Source organism: Stegodyphus dumicola, chromosome 4 (genome assembly GCF_044657685.1).
Source record: "Stegodyphus dumicola isolate Sdum_Otavi_A_Nest chromosome 4, ASM4465768v1".
NCBI lineage: Eukaryota > Metazoa > Arthropoda > Arachnida > Araneae > Eresidae > Stegodyphus > Stegodyphus dumicola.
In genome coordinates, this window is record NC_140771.1 from 62,055,644 (window position 1) to 62,070,479 (window position 14,836).

General features: G+C 34.6%; 1 protein-coding gene across 3 annotated transcripts in view; it reads right to left on the reverse strand.

Moving 5' to 3' along the window:
- LOC118187870 (uncharacterized) overlaps nucleotides 1-14,836 on the reverse strand; it is a 58,027-nt gene that overhangs the window by 35,165 nt on the left and 8,026 nt on the right. For 2 of the 3 annotated variants that reach the window (XM_085815015.1, XM_085815016.1), the window contains exon 2: nucleotides 3,345-3,543. The exons of the other annotated variant lie outside the window; for it this stretch is intronic. In XM_085815015.1, coding sequence (XP_085671141.1) covers nucleotides 3,345-3,440 — 96 coding nt within the window. In that variant the 5' untranslated portion in view covers nucleotides 3,441-3,543. The remainder of the gene's footprint in view (nucleotides 1-3,344; nucleotides 3,544-14,836) is intronic. 3 annotated transcript variants of the gene reach the window in all.

Below are 14,836 nucleotides of genomic sequence, written 5' to 3' on the forward strand. Positions count from 1 at the left end.
AATTTGATAATTTTAGCTTACACCGTCCGTTATACATTAAACGCACAGGCGAAAACGTATTCTGCACTTGCACACACGCATATGCGCAGTAGTCAAGATCTTACGCGCACGCGGAAAACGCTTGTGCGCATGTCCCAACGCGGAGCATGCGCAGAAAGTTTTTAGCTTTGATGTCCGGATTATAGATCATTCCGGATTATGGGTGTCCGAATTAACGATTTTTGACTGTACTACCAAATATATATAGGCATCACCCATAATGAATCATATACAGTTCAGAATAGTGTTTTTAAAATCAGATAAACGTTAATGAATTATTGGAACAATTAAAATGAATTTTAAAAGAAAATCTAAAATAATTTCACCTTCTACAGAAAATATAATTAATTTACCCAATAAAACTTGTCCCAGGTATATATCATTAAAAAAAAAAACTCGTTAGTTATGCAACCATAGAGTTCCACTACATCATGTTAAATTATTATATAAATTAACTTTCCAATTTTATGATTCTAAACATTTATATTTAATCTCCCACCCCCACATATACATATACACACACACACACACATTATTAACAGCAACAGATTCATTGATACCTAATTAAATAATCACTCCAAAAAAGAAAGAAAAAATTTAAAATTTTGCAGGGAATCTTATGTTAATTAACCAGTTGCTTATAATTTTAGATTTTACTATAACTTTTTCTTTCCGTATTCCTCACCAGAATGCAAATTAGTAGTGGGTATTTAAATTGCAGTTTTTGGATTTGAGACAAAGTGTTTCCGGCATTGTGTACATTTTACATGGTTAGTTTCCTGCCAGCTCTAATATTTCTAATTATTCGGCTTTGTGGTTTCTCACTGCTGACACTTTGACACTCCAGTAGAATTAGTGAACTGGTGTCTAGTATAGAAATTAATTGTGTAATCCTTGACTACTCTTCACTGTTTAAATTAAATTGAACTGTTCTATTTACTTTTCATCACAAGTTGTGGTCATAAGTCATTGAAGCACAAGAGCATGAACTTATGTTTCTAATTCTGATTGAATAAAGAGGTTATTTTAATGGTCTCAAGACTTTGCCATTGTTTCAGACATAATAACAATTCACTTCACATCTGTTAGGATTATAGGACTAGTCTGGTTAAGGGTATTTGGTTATGGTAAAGCACTTGAGAGCTATCTGCCTAAGCGGGAAAGATACATTTCTAGAGGAGAGAAAATGGCTCGTTTACATGTTACACATGGAGAAAACCATGACAGCGGCCATCTAACCAGCCCATTCACCAGGATTCGAAGCCGAGATGAACTATCAGTGCTCAGCGACTTTACTTCTCAGCTGCTGGTAGATCGTTATAGGACTAAATTAGCATTAACATACCAAGTAAAACCCTATAATTTATTATAAAAATGAACTGCACACAGTACAATAAATAACTGGAAACAGGTAAAGGAGTATGCAATTCCTCCTTCATGCATGACAAATATCGTCAGTTCTCAAAATCACTTACTGAGTTGTAGTGTTCTAGCTAAAATAAAGTTATTCGACTCCTAGAACCTAGGAGAACTGTGAGCGACTATTTTCTAGGTTCTATTGAGAAGTAACAAGTTGGAAGAAGGGTTAAAATACCCTATTATTTTAACTCAAAATATTCACAGACGACCCCACCTGGTCGTATAGAAAGCCAGCACTTTTGGCTTGAACTTACATATAAAAAACGTACAACTATACTAATGTTAAGTAAACTAATCAGCCTAAGCTGCACAGTTGTTTAATGCATAGTTGGCTCTTAGCTAAAATCACTGGCGTAGACTAACATGCACATAAAAAGCCTGGCCATAAACTAGCAAGCTTTAACTCATAACAACAGCATGACCAAAACATAGAACATACTCTACCTGAAGTAGTTCAGACCTCAGCTTAAATAGTACAGTCAAAAGTCGTTAATTCGGATTCGTCGGGACTTCGGCGATTCTGGATTATAGATCATTAGTTTAAATATGGTAAGATGGCATGCAGAAATTATAAAATTAAAAATATGAAACCGTAATTTATGAAATAAAGAACCATTATGATCTACAGGGTATCAAAATTTACAAAAAAAAAAAAAAAAAAAGCTTAATATTTATTTGTTTACTTTATTAAACATTTCTTTCAATGTAAGTTGTTTAGGTTGCTTTGTTTTTTATGTGATAATACTTTCTCTTTAATTCTATAAACAGACATAATTTCTTGTTCAGTTACAAAGTTCCGCTGTTCAAGTCCTATAATTGCTGTGTCGAGAATACCGACTAATTTGTCAATTGAAATTTTTTCGTTTTCAATAACCTCTGTGTCACTTTCTTCGCTAGCGGAAGCGAATTATAATGACGAGGAATTTGATTTAAATCATATCAAAGACGGAGTACATCGAGATGAAATACTACATTTAGTAAGGAATTATAAGCCAAATAAAATAAAAAGATCTGCCCTGAAGATAAGGATAGTGCTGACAGATCAACTTCCAATTCATTGCGCGCTGCGGCGTTCCCCCCGGCAGAGCAGCATGAAATTGATAAACAGATTTCGGAATAGTTAGATAAACAAAGGATATGCCTTTATCCATTTTTTGCAGCAATTCCATTTTTTGTTTAATGGACTTCGAAACATACTTTCGCTTTGTAGGTCCTTTACATATTAGTAAATACATATCAGAAATTCTATTTGACATAATCGAAAGTTCAAGCTTACTTTTATAAAATTGCTCTGCAAAAAATAATAAGCCGGATCCAATTCGAAGATTAAGGAACAACGCAATCTGCAACATTAACTGCATTAGATAATTTTAGCTTAGCTTATACCGTCCGTTATACATTCAAACGCGCATTTGTAAATTTTTTTTGCGCATTCGTATTTTGCGCATGCGCACACGCATATTCGCAGCCGTAAAGGTCTTACGCGCATGCATCAACACGACGCATGCGCAGAAAGTTTGTAGCTTTGAGGTCCGGATTATGGGTGTCCGAATTAACGACTTTTGACTGTAGTTTTTATCCTATTTTACATAAAGCGTAAAACAAAAAACTCAATCTGGCAGGAAAACATATGAATGAAAATAAGGAAGTAAAGAAAAGCTATTTCCAACTAAAAATTAACTGTTAGAAAAATAACGTAAGACACCTGTAAATCGTAATTCAGCTATCCGCCAAATATCATAGCTGATTCACAAATAACTCCCTAGCTCTCAAATATGTATACACTATAGCCTATTTATATGCTATACTATATTTTACACAATTTATTGAAGAAAAAAGTAGGATTTTAATTACTGAGATCTGTAAGCTGATTAAATTTAACTTACATATTTTTTAATTGGTTGGTTATTAAGACAAGGCAAAGCAGTAATGGCTATCTGCATATGAATCTCCAAGAAACATTTCCTGTGGAAGAATGACATATTCAAGGAAGACTTTTAAGGAAAAGTAGCTTGTATTTACACACTACACTTGGTGAAAGCTAAGAAAACTCCCATGCACCAGTCTATTTGCCACGATTTAAATCTGGAACAAATTACTATTGTTAAGCAGTCTTATCACTCGGTCGCTAAGAAGCATGTATTTTTGAAAATGTATATAAACTGCTTCATAAAAAAATAATATATATACAGTATATTTTAATTTATTTTTTATTGCAATAAACTTGTAAAATAAAAATTGATAAAAATGTTTTTATTATAAACATCCTAGCAATACATATAAAGAAAATGTCATTTAAAAATTTGCTACACTATCATATAAATACCAACAGATAGATCAACTTGAAATTTTGTATGTAGGTAAGCAATGGGCTCATTTAAACCATAATAGCCCTATCATACTGAAGAATGCAAAATGCAACAAGAAATATTTCCTTCAATATGTGTTTTCTCAAAAATGGTTTAAAAAAAATGCCATGTATAGACTTTTATTCTGAATCCAGAATATTGCAGTATTGTTTTAAATGCTCAGCCAACCATAAACAAGATAAATGATAATTATGAAATGTATGTCACCAATGCAATTGAGCTATTTCCAGTCACTAACTGAACACGGTGACCTAATTACATCGATAAAATAATCAGATGTTCTATTTAATGGGATGTTGCAAGGTTTTAGCTTACAATTTGATAAGAGTTTAAGCCCAAAAAGTACATTAAATTTTAATCCTGTTCCTAATAGTTATTAAAAAAGGGCTAGAAAAAGGCATGAATTTTTAATAATGACAACATCTACTGTTATGCTATTAACAGTTATTACAGAATGAGAATAACAGGATAACACATCATTTTAATGATAAGAGCATTTATGAAATAAAATATAATATAAGAAATCTGGCATTTGTTAACCAGGAAAAATATACAGAATTTTTAGGATATTTTTTGTTTTTGTATGATGCTTTAGTTTCACTGATGCTACCATGAGCAAAACATATAATACAGCTAATAAATATTATTGAATATGTATAAATAATTATTATATTTAAGTATGTGCTTTAAAAGTTCTTAATATCTCTTTACTTTTATGCAAATTTTTCTAGTAATAAACTTAATAATAACCTCATAATAAAATTTTATATCATTTTATCCATGTAGTTATAGTGAAATTTAATATACAAGACATATACGATCGAAAAAATTATGAGGACACCTATAAAGTATTTTTCAAATCTTCATTAGGGTGATACTGAGCAAACAATGAGTTCAGTCATACTAAATTCATCAAAATGCTACAGTTTAGATTTTTTTTTTTTTTTTTTTTTTTTAACATACAGCTTCAACTATAGTAAAAAATCTGCATGGCTCCTAAAGTGATTAAAAAGGAAGGATATCTCTGTACACTATCTTCTAAAACTGTATGTTAAAATTCAACAGCAATTACATTAAGTGGCTATTCTAGTTTTTATTTTCATATTCTTTGAGCTAAACTACAACATATCTAACAGTACAAATGTGATATATTTTACAAAATGTTGCTATTAATGACCAGATACAAATTGGAAATAAGTAGAACCCTCCATGTATCATTACTACATGCCATGATCAAAATGTAGATGTATGTACCAACTACTAATGCTCTCAAAATGGATGCACAATGTAAGCTGAGTGACACTGATTGTGGCATGAATATCGATACTTATCAATTCAATGACTGCGTAAGATTTCTGTTTAAGTTCCAGATACTGTATGTGCTGCATTAGTGAAACTGAAATATGTTCTTTCATGTTACGGCTTTAATAAACAGCAAGCATGGTGATCTTCTCTACTAATGTGGTTGAAATATGGCTGTTGCTGCTGGACTGGATTGTCCTTGACATACATATTCCTGACATAAAGCTTTTTGTATGTGCGATTATATGTTCTTTCCTGTGTGCTGTGTTTGTGTCCTTTGAACTCAACTTATCATTGTATTGGCCTGTACTTTGGTGAGGTTGATTAAAATTTCCTCTGAAGTCTTGGAACACTACACTAATCTTCACAGAAATAAAATTTATATCACAGATGCAGCTAAAAACTAAAATATTGATGCAGCAATGAGGACTTCAGTTAGAATGATAAATAATTTAATGTATCTAAACTGTCACAGATCTGATGTTATTGTGAAAGGAAGAAGCCAGCTGAATGATAATCTCTTTCAGACATATTCTAGATATGTTATGATTGATCTCACTTGTTTGACAGTAAAATCAGATCATGGAAATAAAATCATCAAAACCAAGATGGCAAAAGATGCATCTGTTATTGCCTTGGACATCTTAGAGGTGACAGCATGGTGGTGGTGGAAAATTTTGGTGCATAACCCAGCGATTATGATGCGCCAAGTGTAAAAGTGATGCGCCAAAAGTAAAGTTATACAGTACAAGGTCCAAAATCCGGACTCGTCGGGACTTCGGCGATTCCAGATTTGGGATTTTTCCGAATATCAAATCAGCAATTTAAATCTGGTATGATGGCATGCAGAAATTATACAAATAAAAATATGAAATCATAATTTATGAAATAAAGAACAATTATGATCTAAAGAGTATCAAAATTTACACAAAAAAGCTAATATTTATTTATTTTTTTTTTTACTTTATTAAACATTTCTTTCAATTTAAGTTAAGTTGCTTCCACAAAAAATTCAAAAAGTTCCTTTTTCTTTTTTCTTATGTCATATACAGTTGACTTTCCAATGCCATACTCCTTGCATAGTTTTAAGACGGATTATAGATCCTTTGGCAGCTCCAGAATTGGAAACTCTTTTCGACACAATGGAAAGTTCAAGCTTAGTTTTTATAAAATTGCCATAATAATATCAGTCTGCAAAAAATAATTAGATGGATCACATTAGAAGATTAGGGAGCAGCACAGTCTGCTACATTAACTGAAATGCTTTAGAATTAGTAAAGATAATTTTACTCTAGCTTAATAGCGTCTGTTATACATTATTAGCTGTGTATCAGAAGATAGGTGATGAAAGCCAAGTTGTTTCACTGAATTTTGTCTTGCTCCTATTGCATACTGAATTAAGCTTGAATTGTATTAGTTTAGTTGTTTACTATACCTATGTTTATTTCTTGCACATGCTTAAAACTAATCTGAGTCCTCAATAAATACACTCTCACATATATTTAAGGCCGGCGCTAGATACTACCTGGTGCAATCTCTACGGGTCCTAAATTCGGCTACAAAGTACCTCCCTAAGTTCTAAATTTTCACCATGCCTAAACTTTGGATACCAGTGCTTTCTTTAAATCATAAAAAACATCTTATCCCTTAATTTTGATGCTCGGTGCTTCCCCAAATTTCAAAAATTTCATCTTTCCTAAATTTTGCCGTCCGGTGCTGACATATTCTGCTGCCGCTTCTGGCTTTATGGTGATTAATATATCAGTTATTCTTAATTAAAATAAATAGCACTAAATGTAATCTTTTGGCCTATGAGTTTAATTAACAAAATCTATTTTTAGCATATGAAAAGAAATTTTGGCTGAATTTTTTTCGTCAACATATCTTAGAGCATTTAAAAATCTAATCATCGCTAAGCGTAATGCTAGCATAAAAGGTTGCCATACTCTTGTTATTCAATTACTAATTAAAAAAAAAGTTTAGACATCACTGCATGAGTTAATACTGAAGCTGTCATGTATTGATAAACATGTGGTGATGAAAGCAAAATATAATAAATAAATGACTCGCCAGGTCGGGGTCAGGGATGTAAAATAGCTAAATGTTTGGATTTGAGATGTATGCCAAATAGATACTCAGCTACAGAGCCAAATTATAAATCTCAGAAATTTATGCTTACATGATTGTTTTTTCCAAAACAGGGTATTTTATTTAGTGCATAAGTGAAATTAAGAATCGGAATTTTTAAGTGAAAATCTCTACATGTTTTATTATGGAAGGAAAAATTAAATGTGCATGCGTAAAGCATACAAAAAAAAAAAAAAAAAAAAAAAAGATGTTTGTGGCTGTGAGGTCCAGATTTTAGACTTTGTCCTGTACATATAAGCATGAAAATAAATAACTCTCAGAAACAATCTCCAAATTCCCACAAAAGTATATCTATGGGAAGGAGGGAAACAGCATAACTGGGTGACATAATTGAGTATAAGAATAAAATGAAGGTATGAAATAAAAGGACAGCAATGGTAGAAATTTGAGAGTAAAGTTTAAAAACTATTTTCTGTGTGGAAAACACTTGTCTGAAATTGGTATATGTCAAAAGGCCAAATGCAGTTAAAATTTAAATGTGATAATACATTTTAATAGACTTTACAAACCTAAAGATATTAAAACGGGCTTGTTCCCCAATTAAATCTATTAGTGTAAGATTTGTTTTATGAAAAAACAGTAACCTAAGAGGATTAAAAATTAAATCTATCAGTGTAAGACTTGTTTTATGAAAACCAGTAACCTAAGAGGATTAAAAATTAAATCTATCAGTGTAAGACTTGTTTTATGAAAAAAAAAAAAAAAAAAAAAAAAAAAAAAAAAAAAACAGTAATCTAAGAGGATTAAAAAGAGTGCAAATAATTAAAATAACGGGTGGCCATAATTAAACTGACAGTGCTCACAGTGTTCTATAGCACGATCTATTTGCGAGAATGACACCACATTTTGTAGGAAGATTAAACAAGACAGGGAACGAAGGATTCTGCGGAAAAAAATTAGATCCAAAAGTCACCGTTAGGGGAATATTTGACGCTATGTAATAGAAAAAAGAGTGTTAACAAATGCAAATCAATACGGAAATTACCTTTTATTTTGCATTCAAATGAGGTTCAATGTGGCTGCCGTTGTTGTGGACCACATATTGCATTCTGTGCACAGTATGCACAACAGCAGAAAGTAACATGTCTGCAGGAATCTCCTGTACAGTCCGTGATATGTTATCCTTCAACGTAGCCAGGTCCTGGACTACTCCTTGATAGACCTTGGACTTAAGGTAACCCCATAGCTAGAAGTCGCATGGGGTAAGATCAGGCGACCAAGGTGGCCATGCAGTTGGAAAGTAGCGGCTAATGACTCTTTCTGTTGTAAATTTCTGTCGTATCATCTGTTGCACCCGTACAGCAATGTGTGGAGCGGCTCCATCTTGCATGAAGATGATTTCCCCCAGGCATTGTCTTTGCTGAAGTGCCGGAATGACAAAGCTGTTCAACATGTGGCGATATTTCTCTCCGGTAACAAAACAGGTTTCCGGTCCTGTCAGGGTAATGTTCTCATAGAAGAATGGACCTACGATAAATTCCGCTGTGAATCCACAACAAACAGTTATCTTTGGTGAATGTAAGGTAATTGCTGTGACTGCATGTGGTGATTTGTCATCCCAAATTTGGCAGTTCTGGGTATTCACAGTTCCATTCAGGTAAAAGTGGGCCTCGTTTCCCCATAAGATTTTCCACGGCCAAGCATCATCCACCTCCCTTCTGGCAAGAAAGGTGAGAGCAAAAGTCAATCGCTTATCATGTTCGGGGTACAGTAACTCCTGTACACGGCTGATCTCGTACGGACTGAAGTTGATAATCTTTCGTAAGATTTTCCATACCATACTGTACGGCATATCCATATTCTGAGCTACTCCACGAGCGCTAGAGGTGGCAGGAATATTGTCTGGTCCTCTGTCGACAATCGTTGTGGCAACTGCTTCGATTGTATCCTGTGGTACAGGTTTTCGTCCTCTGCCTGACTGAACCTTCAGAGAACCTGTTTTCTCAAACGTTGCAACCATTGCTTTTAGCCCATTAACAGACACAGGACTGTTACCTTTACGCGCTTTTTTTGTGCGTTCTAAAAGCACGTAGAGCGGCTGATGCGTTGCACTGGTTGAGGTAAAAGAATTTGACCAGTAACGCACACTCGACTAAAGAAGGAGACATTGCACATAAACTTTCAATCCGATTGATTTGAAACGTAACACATTGGCTTTTAGAACCCAAGCAGCTGGCACTGTGCGAATGGATGTAACGTGAAATTTGAATAAAGAACTTCTTCTTTTGCTCAGTGTACATGCTATTGCAGATCACGAGACTTTATCGGTGTTTATGTAGATTTTACGCTTTTTTAAAGTGTTGCCATATTGCACTTGAACTAAATGAGAAAATGTGCATAATAAAAGGTAATTTTATTCCATATTAATTTGCATTTGTTAACACTCTATTTTCTATTACATAGCGACAAATATTCCCCTAGCGATGACTTTTGGAACTAATTTTTTTTTGCGGAATCCTTCGTCCCCCGTCTTGTTTAATCTTCCTACAAAATGTGGCATCATTCTCGCAAATAGATCGAGCTACAGAACACTGTGAGCATTGTCAGTTTAATTATGGCCACCCGGTATGTTCAATGAATAAAAGATAATTGTATGAACGGCATATAGGTTCATTTCCTCCATTCTGTAAATACTAATGAGTTAATCTTAAATGACCGATACGGAGGTGAGTCAAGAGGACTTACTCTCCTCATGATTTATATTCAATTCCCAACACTACATTCTGGCTTTTACATGTCTCAATTTATTGTTCACTTGAGATTCCCATAACTTCTGCCATTTATCTAACATTCTGTTTTTGATGACCTTCTGAATACCTCTAAAGGGAATAGACTGGTGGACACTGTCAATAGCTGACTCAGCTGCAATATCAACTAATTCATTCCTCTTGATCCCAATGTGTCCAGGCACCCAGCAGTAAATGATACTGTAACCCCGATCCTTCAGACTTTGATCTAGCTTAGCTGCTTCCCAAACTAAAGGGTTGTTATTATTATAGAAGATTTTAATCGACATTAAGGCATGTTTGGAATCCATATAGATGATGCATTTCTTGCAGTGTTGTCTAGAAATATATATCAGAGCATTATAGATGGCAGATATTTCTGAGGAAAAAACAGAAAAGGCTTCAGGTAGCCTAAAGCTTTTTGTAGTATCACCACACACAAATGCCTATCCAACTTGATTGTTGGACTTTGAACCATCCGTATATATCGGGGTATAGCCTGTTGTACCTGCATTTGTGCTCTTCAAAGATTTGTTGGGAAAAAACATCACAAGTACTTCTCTTGTCGAAATAACCAAAAATGCTGAGAGTAGTAATTTTTAAATATATGGAAGGTGGGAGATCATATAACCTTGCTTCTTTAACATGTACATCAGTCAAATCATAATTTTCCAAAAGTGACTTACCTTCAAAGTGAAAGGAGGAATGCAAGAAGTTTGTGTTTGGTACAAAAGATTATACTGGTCATCATGGAGAAGTGATCGAACAGGACGAAATGGTTGAGAATTAACTCTGAAGTAGTACTTCAGAGACAACTCTTCCTGTGTTAAACTTAAAGATGGCTCATGGCATTCAACATAAAGACTGCACTGGAGACGTTCTGAATGCATTGGAGCAAATTCGCAGAGCTTGGTAGTGGATAGGGTCAATTTTCAGCAATACTGAAGGCCATGTAGATCCACAGGTAATCGATCCACATTAAATTTTTGATCGAATAAGACAATCTATAAATTTGCAGAACGGAATGTCCGTCAGCACTCCAAGAGGTATTCACTAAGACCTACAGAATATTTATTTCTTAAGGCAGTTGTTTAGGTTTAATACATGAGACAAGAAGCTGAGCTTCCTGTCAAGTATTAGTCCTAGGAACTTAACCTCAGGCACCACTGGAATCAAGGCACAGTCTAAGAAGAGGTCTGGTTCTGGGTGTAGGTTTCTTTTATGGCAAATAATGTACACATACTGTCTTCTGCTTTGAGAATTTGAACCCATTTCTATTGGCCCATTTAGTAATTTTGTATAAAGAAACCTCTGGTTGTCTCTGAGTACAATGCAGCCTTGATAACAAATTTAAAGATTATCGATCTATAATGTGCCAAGAACAGGTTTTGGAAGTTTATTAAGAATAGAATTAATTTTTTTAATTAAAAAGAGTGATGCTCAAAACGCACCTTTGGGCACACCTTCCTCTTGTATAAACTCCTTTGATAGCAAAGAGCCTATTTGCACTTGGAAGCATCTATCCATTAAAGGTTCTGCACAAAGAGTGGTAACTGTCCACATAATCTAGTGTCGTATAAATCATGAAGTATTCCATATCTCCATGTTCTGTCATATGCTTTCTCCATATCAAAGACGAAGGAAACTAAATGGTTTATTTTCATAAGAACATTTTGTACAGCTGTTTCAAGGATCGCAATATTATCTAGTTGATCTTCCTTTTCGGAAGCCACTCCGATATGGTGATAATAGACAATTTTCTTCTAAGTAGTGGACTAAGTGGTAGTTCACAATCTTTTCAAGAACTTTGCATGTACAGCTGGTCAGAGCAATGGGACGATAGAGGGATTCTTAGGATCTTTCCCTGGCTTTGCTATAGGGATTACGCTAGCTCTTCGCCATGCATCCTGGAAAACCTGTTCCGCTCATATTCTATTATATAGTGCAAGGAAAGTAGCTAATTTAAGCAGGAGATGTTTTACCATCTTATAGCTTATACCATCAGGACCTGGACTTGTTTTGCTAGTTATGAACAATGCTCTCATCAATTCAAGCATCGTAAAATAAGTATTATAAACTTTTAGGTTCGAAGTGTTAAATACAATTCATTTATTTTCTGTATGATGCTTGTAGGATAGCGATTCTGTGGAATAATTACTACTATTTGATACATTGGCAAAACCTTTTCCAAAATATGAGGGTGGCCATCATGGAGACTTATTTTTCTGATGCTGACTCTTACTTAAATACGAAAGCAGATGTTTTGGAAAGTCTTCATCTGTTTTCATCTCTGAATCTATCATATCAGCACATATGCTGTCAAATGAGCTGTAGCTTGTGCTTCTGGATTTTGATTTTGATTGGTTCTGTATTACTTTTTGTTTTTTTTTCTTTGTAGTTCTATGCTCAAGCGGATTGGGGTTTTTTTACTACTTCTCTTTTGTCTGTTTGGTTACTCTTTGATGTTTCTAAAGTTTTTTTAGATTGCAGAGTAGGTAATGTTCGAGTTCTAATTGATTGAAAAGTCTTGGAGGCATTGGCATAAAAAACGCTGAGCCAAGGCTGAGAACTATCAGCTATCTTCTTTGCTTCTGCATGGGATATTTTTCTTGGTGACCTTTATGTTCTGCACTTTTCCCCTTTTCCATTTTCTACAAGATCTAGAATACCCTGGGTGCCCTCCCTCACAGTTTATGTAAAGCAGTGTTTTTAAGCAGCCTTCACTGCCATGGCCCACCTCTGAGCATCTGGCACAAGTAAGATTGCCATTACAGAAGAATTTAGAATGCCCATATTGCTGACATTGGAAACAACACACCGAATTGGGCACTTATGGTTGCAATGGGCAATTTGGATATCTTGCTTTGATAGATTTGGGAAGAAACGGAGTGTTAAATGTTAGTATAATATATCTCGTGTTCACAAGTTGTTCATCTCCACGTCTCTTAATTCTTCACATTCTGAACACAACTTGGTTTTTGAGTTCAGTAATCATTTCATCCTCTGTAACAGTTATTAGGTCTGATTCTGAAATGACACCCCATGAGAAATTTAACGTCTTATGAGGGGAGACATTTATTTGTGCGTTTCTTAAGCTTGTTAGATTGCAAAGTGTAGCTGTCTGTTTGGGAGATGTGGTTTCTATAAGTAGATCACCAGATCTAAGCTCCTTGATGTTCTTTGGTTCGCCTATTGTTGAAGTTATGTATTTGTTTACCAAAAAAGGTGATATTTTCTGCAATCCCTTATTTAGTTATTTATAACCAGGAATTTGTAATTTCCAGTAGATCTTAATTTGGGATTAATAGAAGTTTTCTTCTGTGCTTTATCAATCATTTCAACGTAGTAAGGAAGTATATTTTCACATTCATACATTGATTTATTTATTAATTATCATAATGTGCAGTTGGTTGGTTTGAGAAATACAATTATTTGAAGAAGTCATAATATAGAAAGATAATAGTTATTTCGGACATGACTGTACCACCCACCATTCAGTCCAACTAGGGAATGCAGATGCCTGCACCAATACTAATCATATCTATACATTCACACAGCATTCCTAGAACAGACCTCCACCCTTAACTATGTGTCCAGCAGATGCTCTGATTGCTTAACCCCAAGCCAGAAGCAATCTGGACCAGCCGATTGATGCATACGGGGCCAGTATGTACCACGCATTTAAACTGATGCAGAAGCCAAGTCAGTATGTTGGTGACAGTACCGCACCTCTCATTTACCAGGACCCTAGTTTCCAGCCTTTCGGGTCTCCACGCACGGCAAATACGTGGGCAGTTTATTCTTAGTGAGGAGCTGAAACAAAAGGGTGTAACTGTTTCTCACCTGCAGCCCAACCTCCAAGAAGGAAACCACAAGGGGAGAGAAAAAGGAAAAGGTGAGACAGATCACTGGGGGCTAATTGAGTCGTGATACTCGTCTCACCAAGAAGATTCCCTGATAGGCTAGGGTACCTCAGGATTGCCAAACTCGTACTTACAAACATGAGCCCCTGAGGGAGGCAACAGCATGAATTTGTCCAGCCTTGTTTCATTTTTGTAAAATCCCCCAAAGTATGGATCTGCAGGTTTTACAACTCCTCTTCTCCTTCCAACAACTACTTGAGAGGACTTTTGGTTTGAAAATATTTTAAGCCCCTCACCATTTTGCAAAGACATTATACATTTAGAAGCATCCATCCCTTCTAAGAAATTCACACCTGAGTTCAAGGCTATGGCTGCCAGTTTTCCTACTATCATGTCAACAAGATGGCTTCTCTAGATATAAATTTACTAAATACCTAATTTAATAAATGGATAGAAATGCATAAAAATGGACTCATCAGAAAATGTTGCATTTCCAATCAGCAGTCCAGGTTATGTGGTCCATATACACTTTTTGCAAAACCTAATATTATAAAGCCAGGGCTCCATATCAGATCTGTGTAAACCACAACTGATGGTTTTGATAGGAATCGATTTTCTGTTAATATTTATTATTCTACACTTCTGTAGTTTCAATGCAATGGGATGATCCCTGAGAGGGTTACCAAAAGAAATTTGCGTATCTCATTACCAGCAGTTCAATAAAACGTGCTAATAATATCCTCTCTTATGAAAAAATGTTTTAAATTTTCTCAAATTTATTAGAATAATTTTAAGCATTATACAAAATTTGTTATGATGTCATACGATTCAATTCGATACCCAAAATAAAAAAAGGACTTTACTTTTAAGAACTAACATAAACAAATTTAAATTTAGAAAATAATATAAAACCAATGAGTAATGAATTACACAGATGTTTCCATTATTTTGTCAGTTTGCAACATATAAA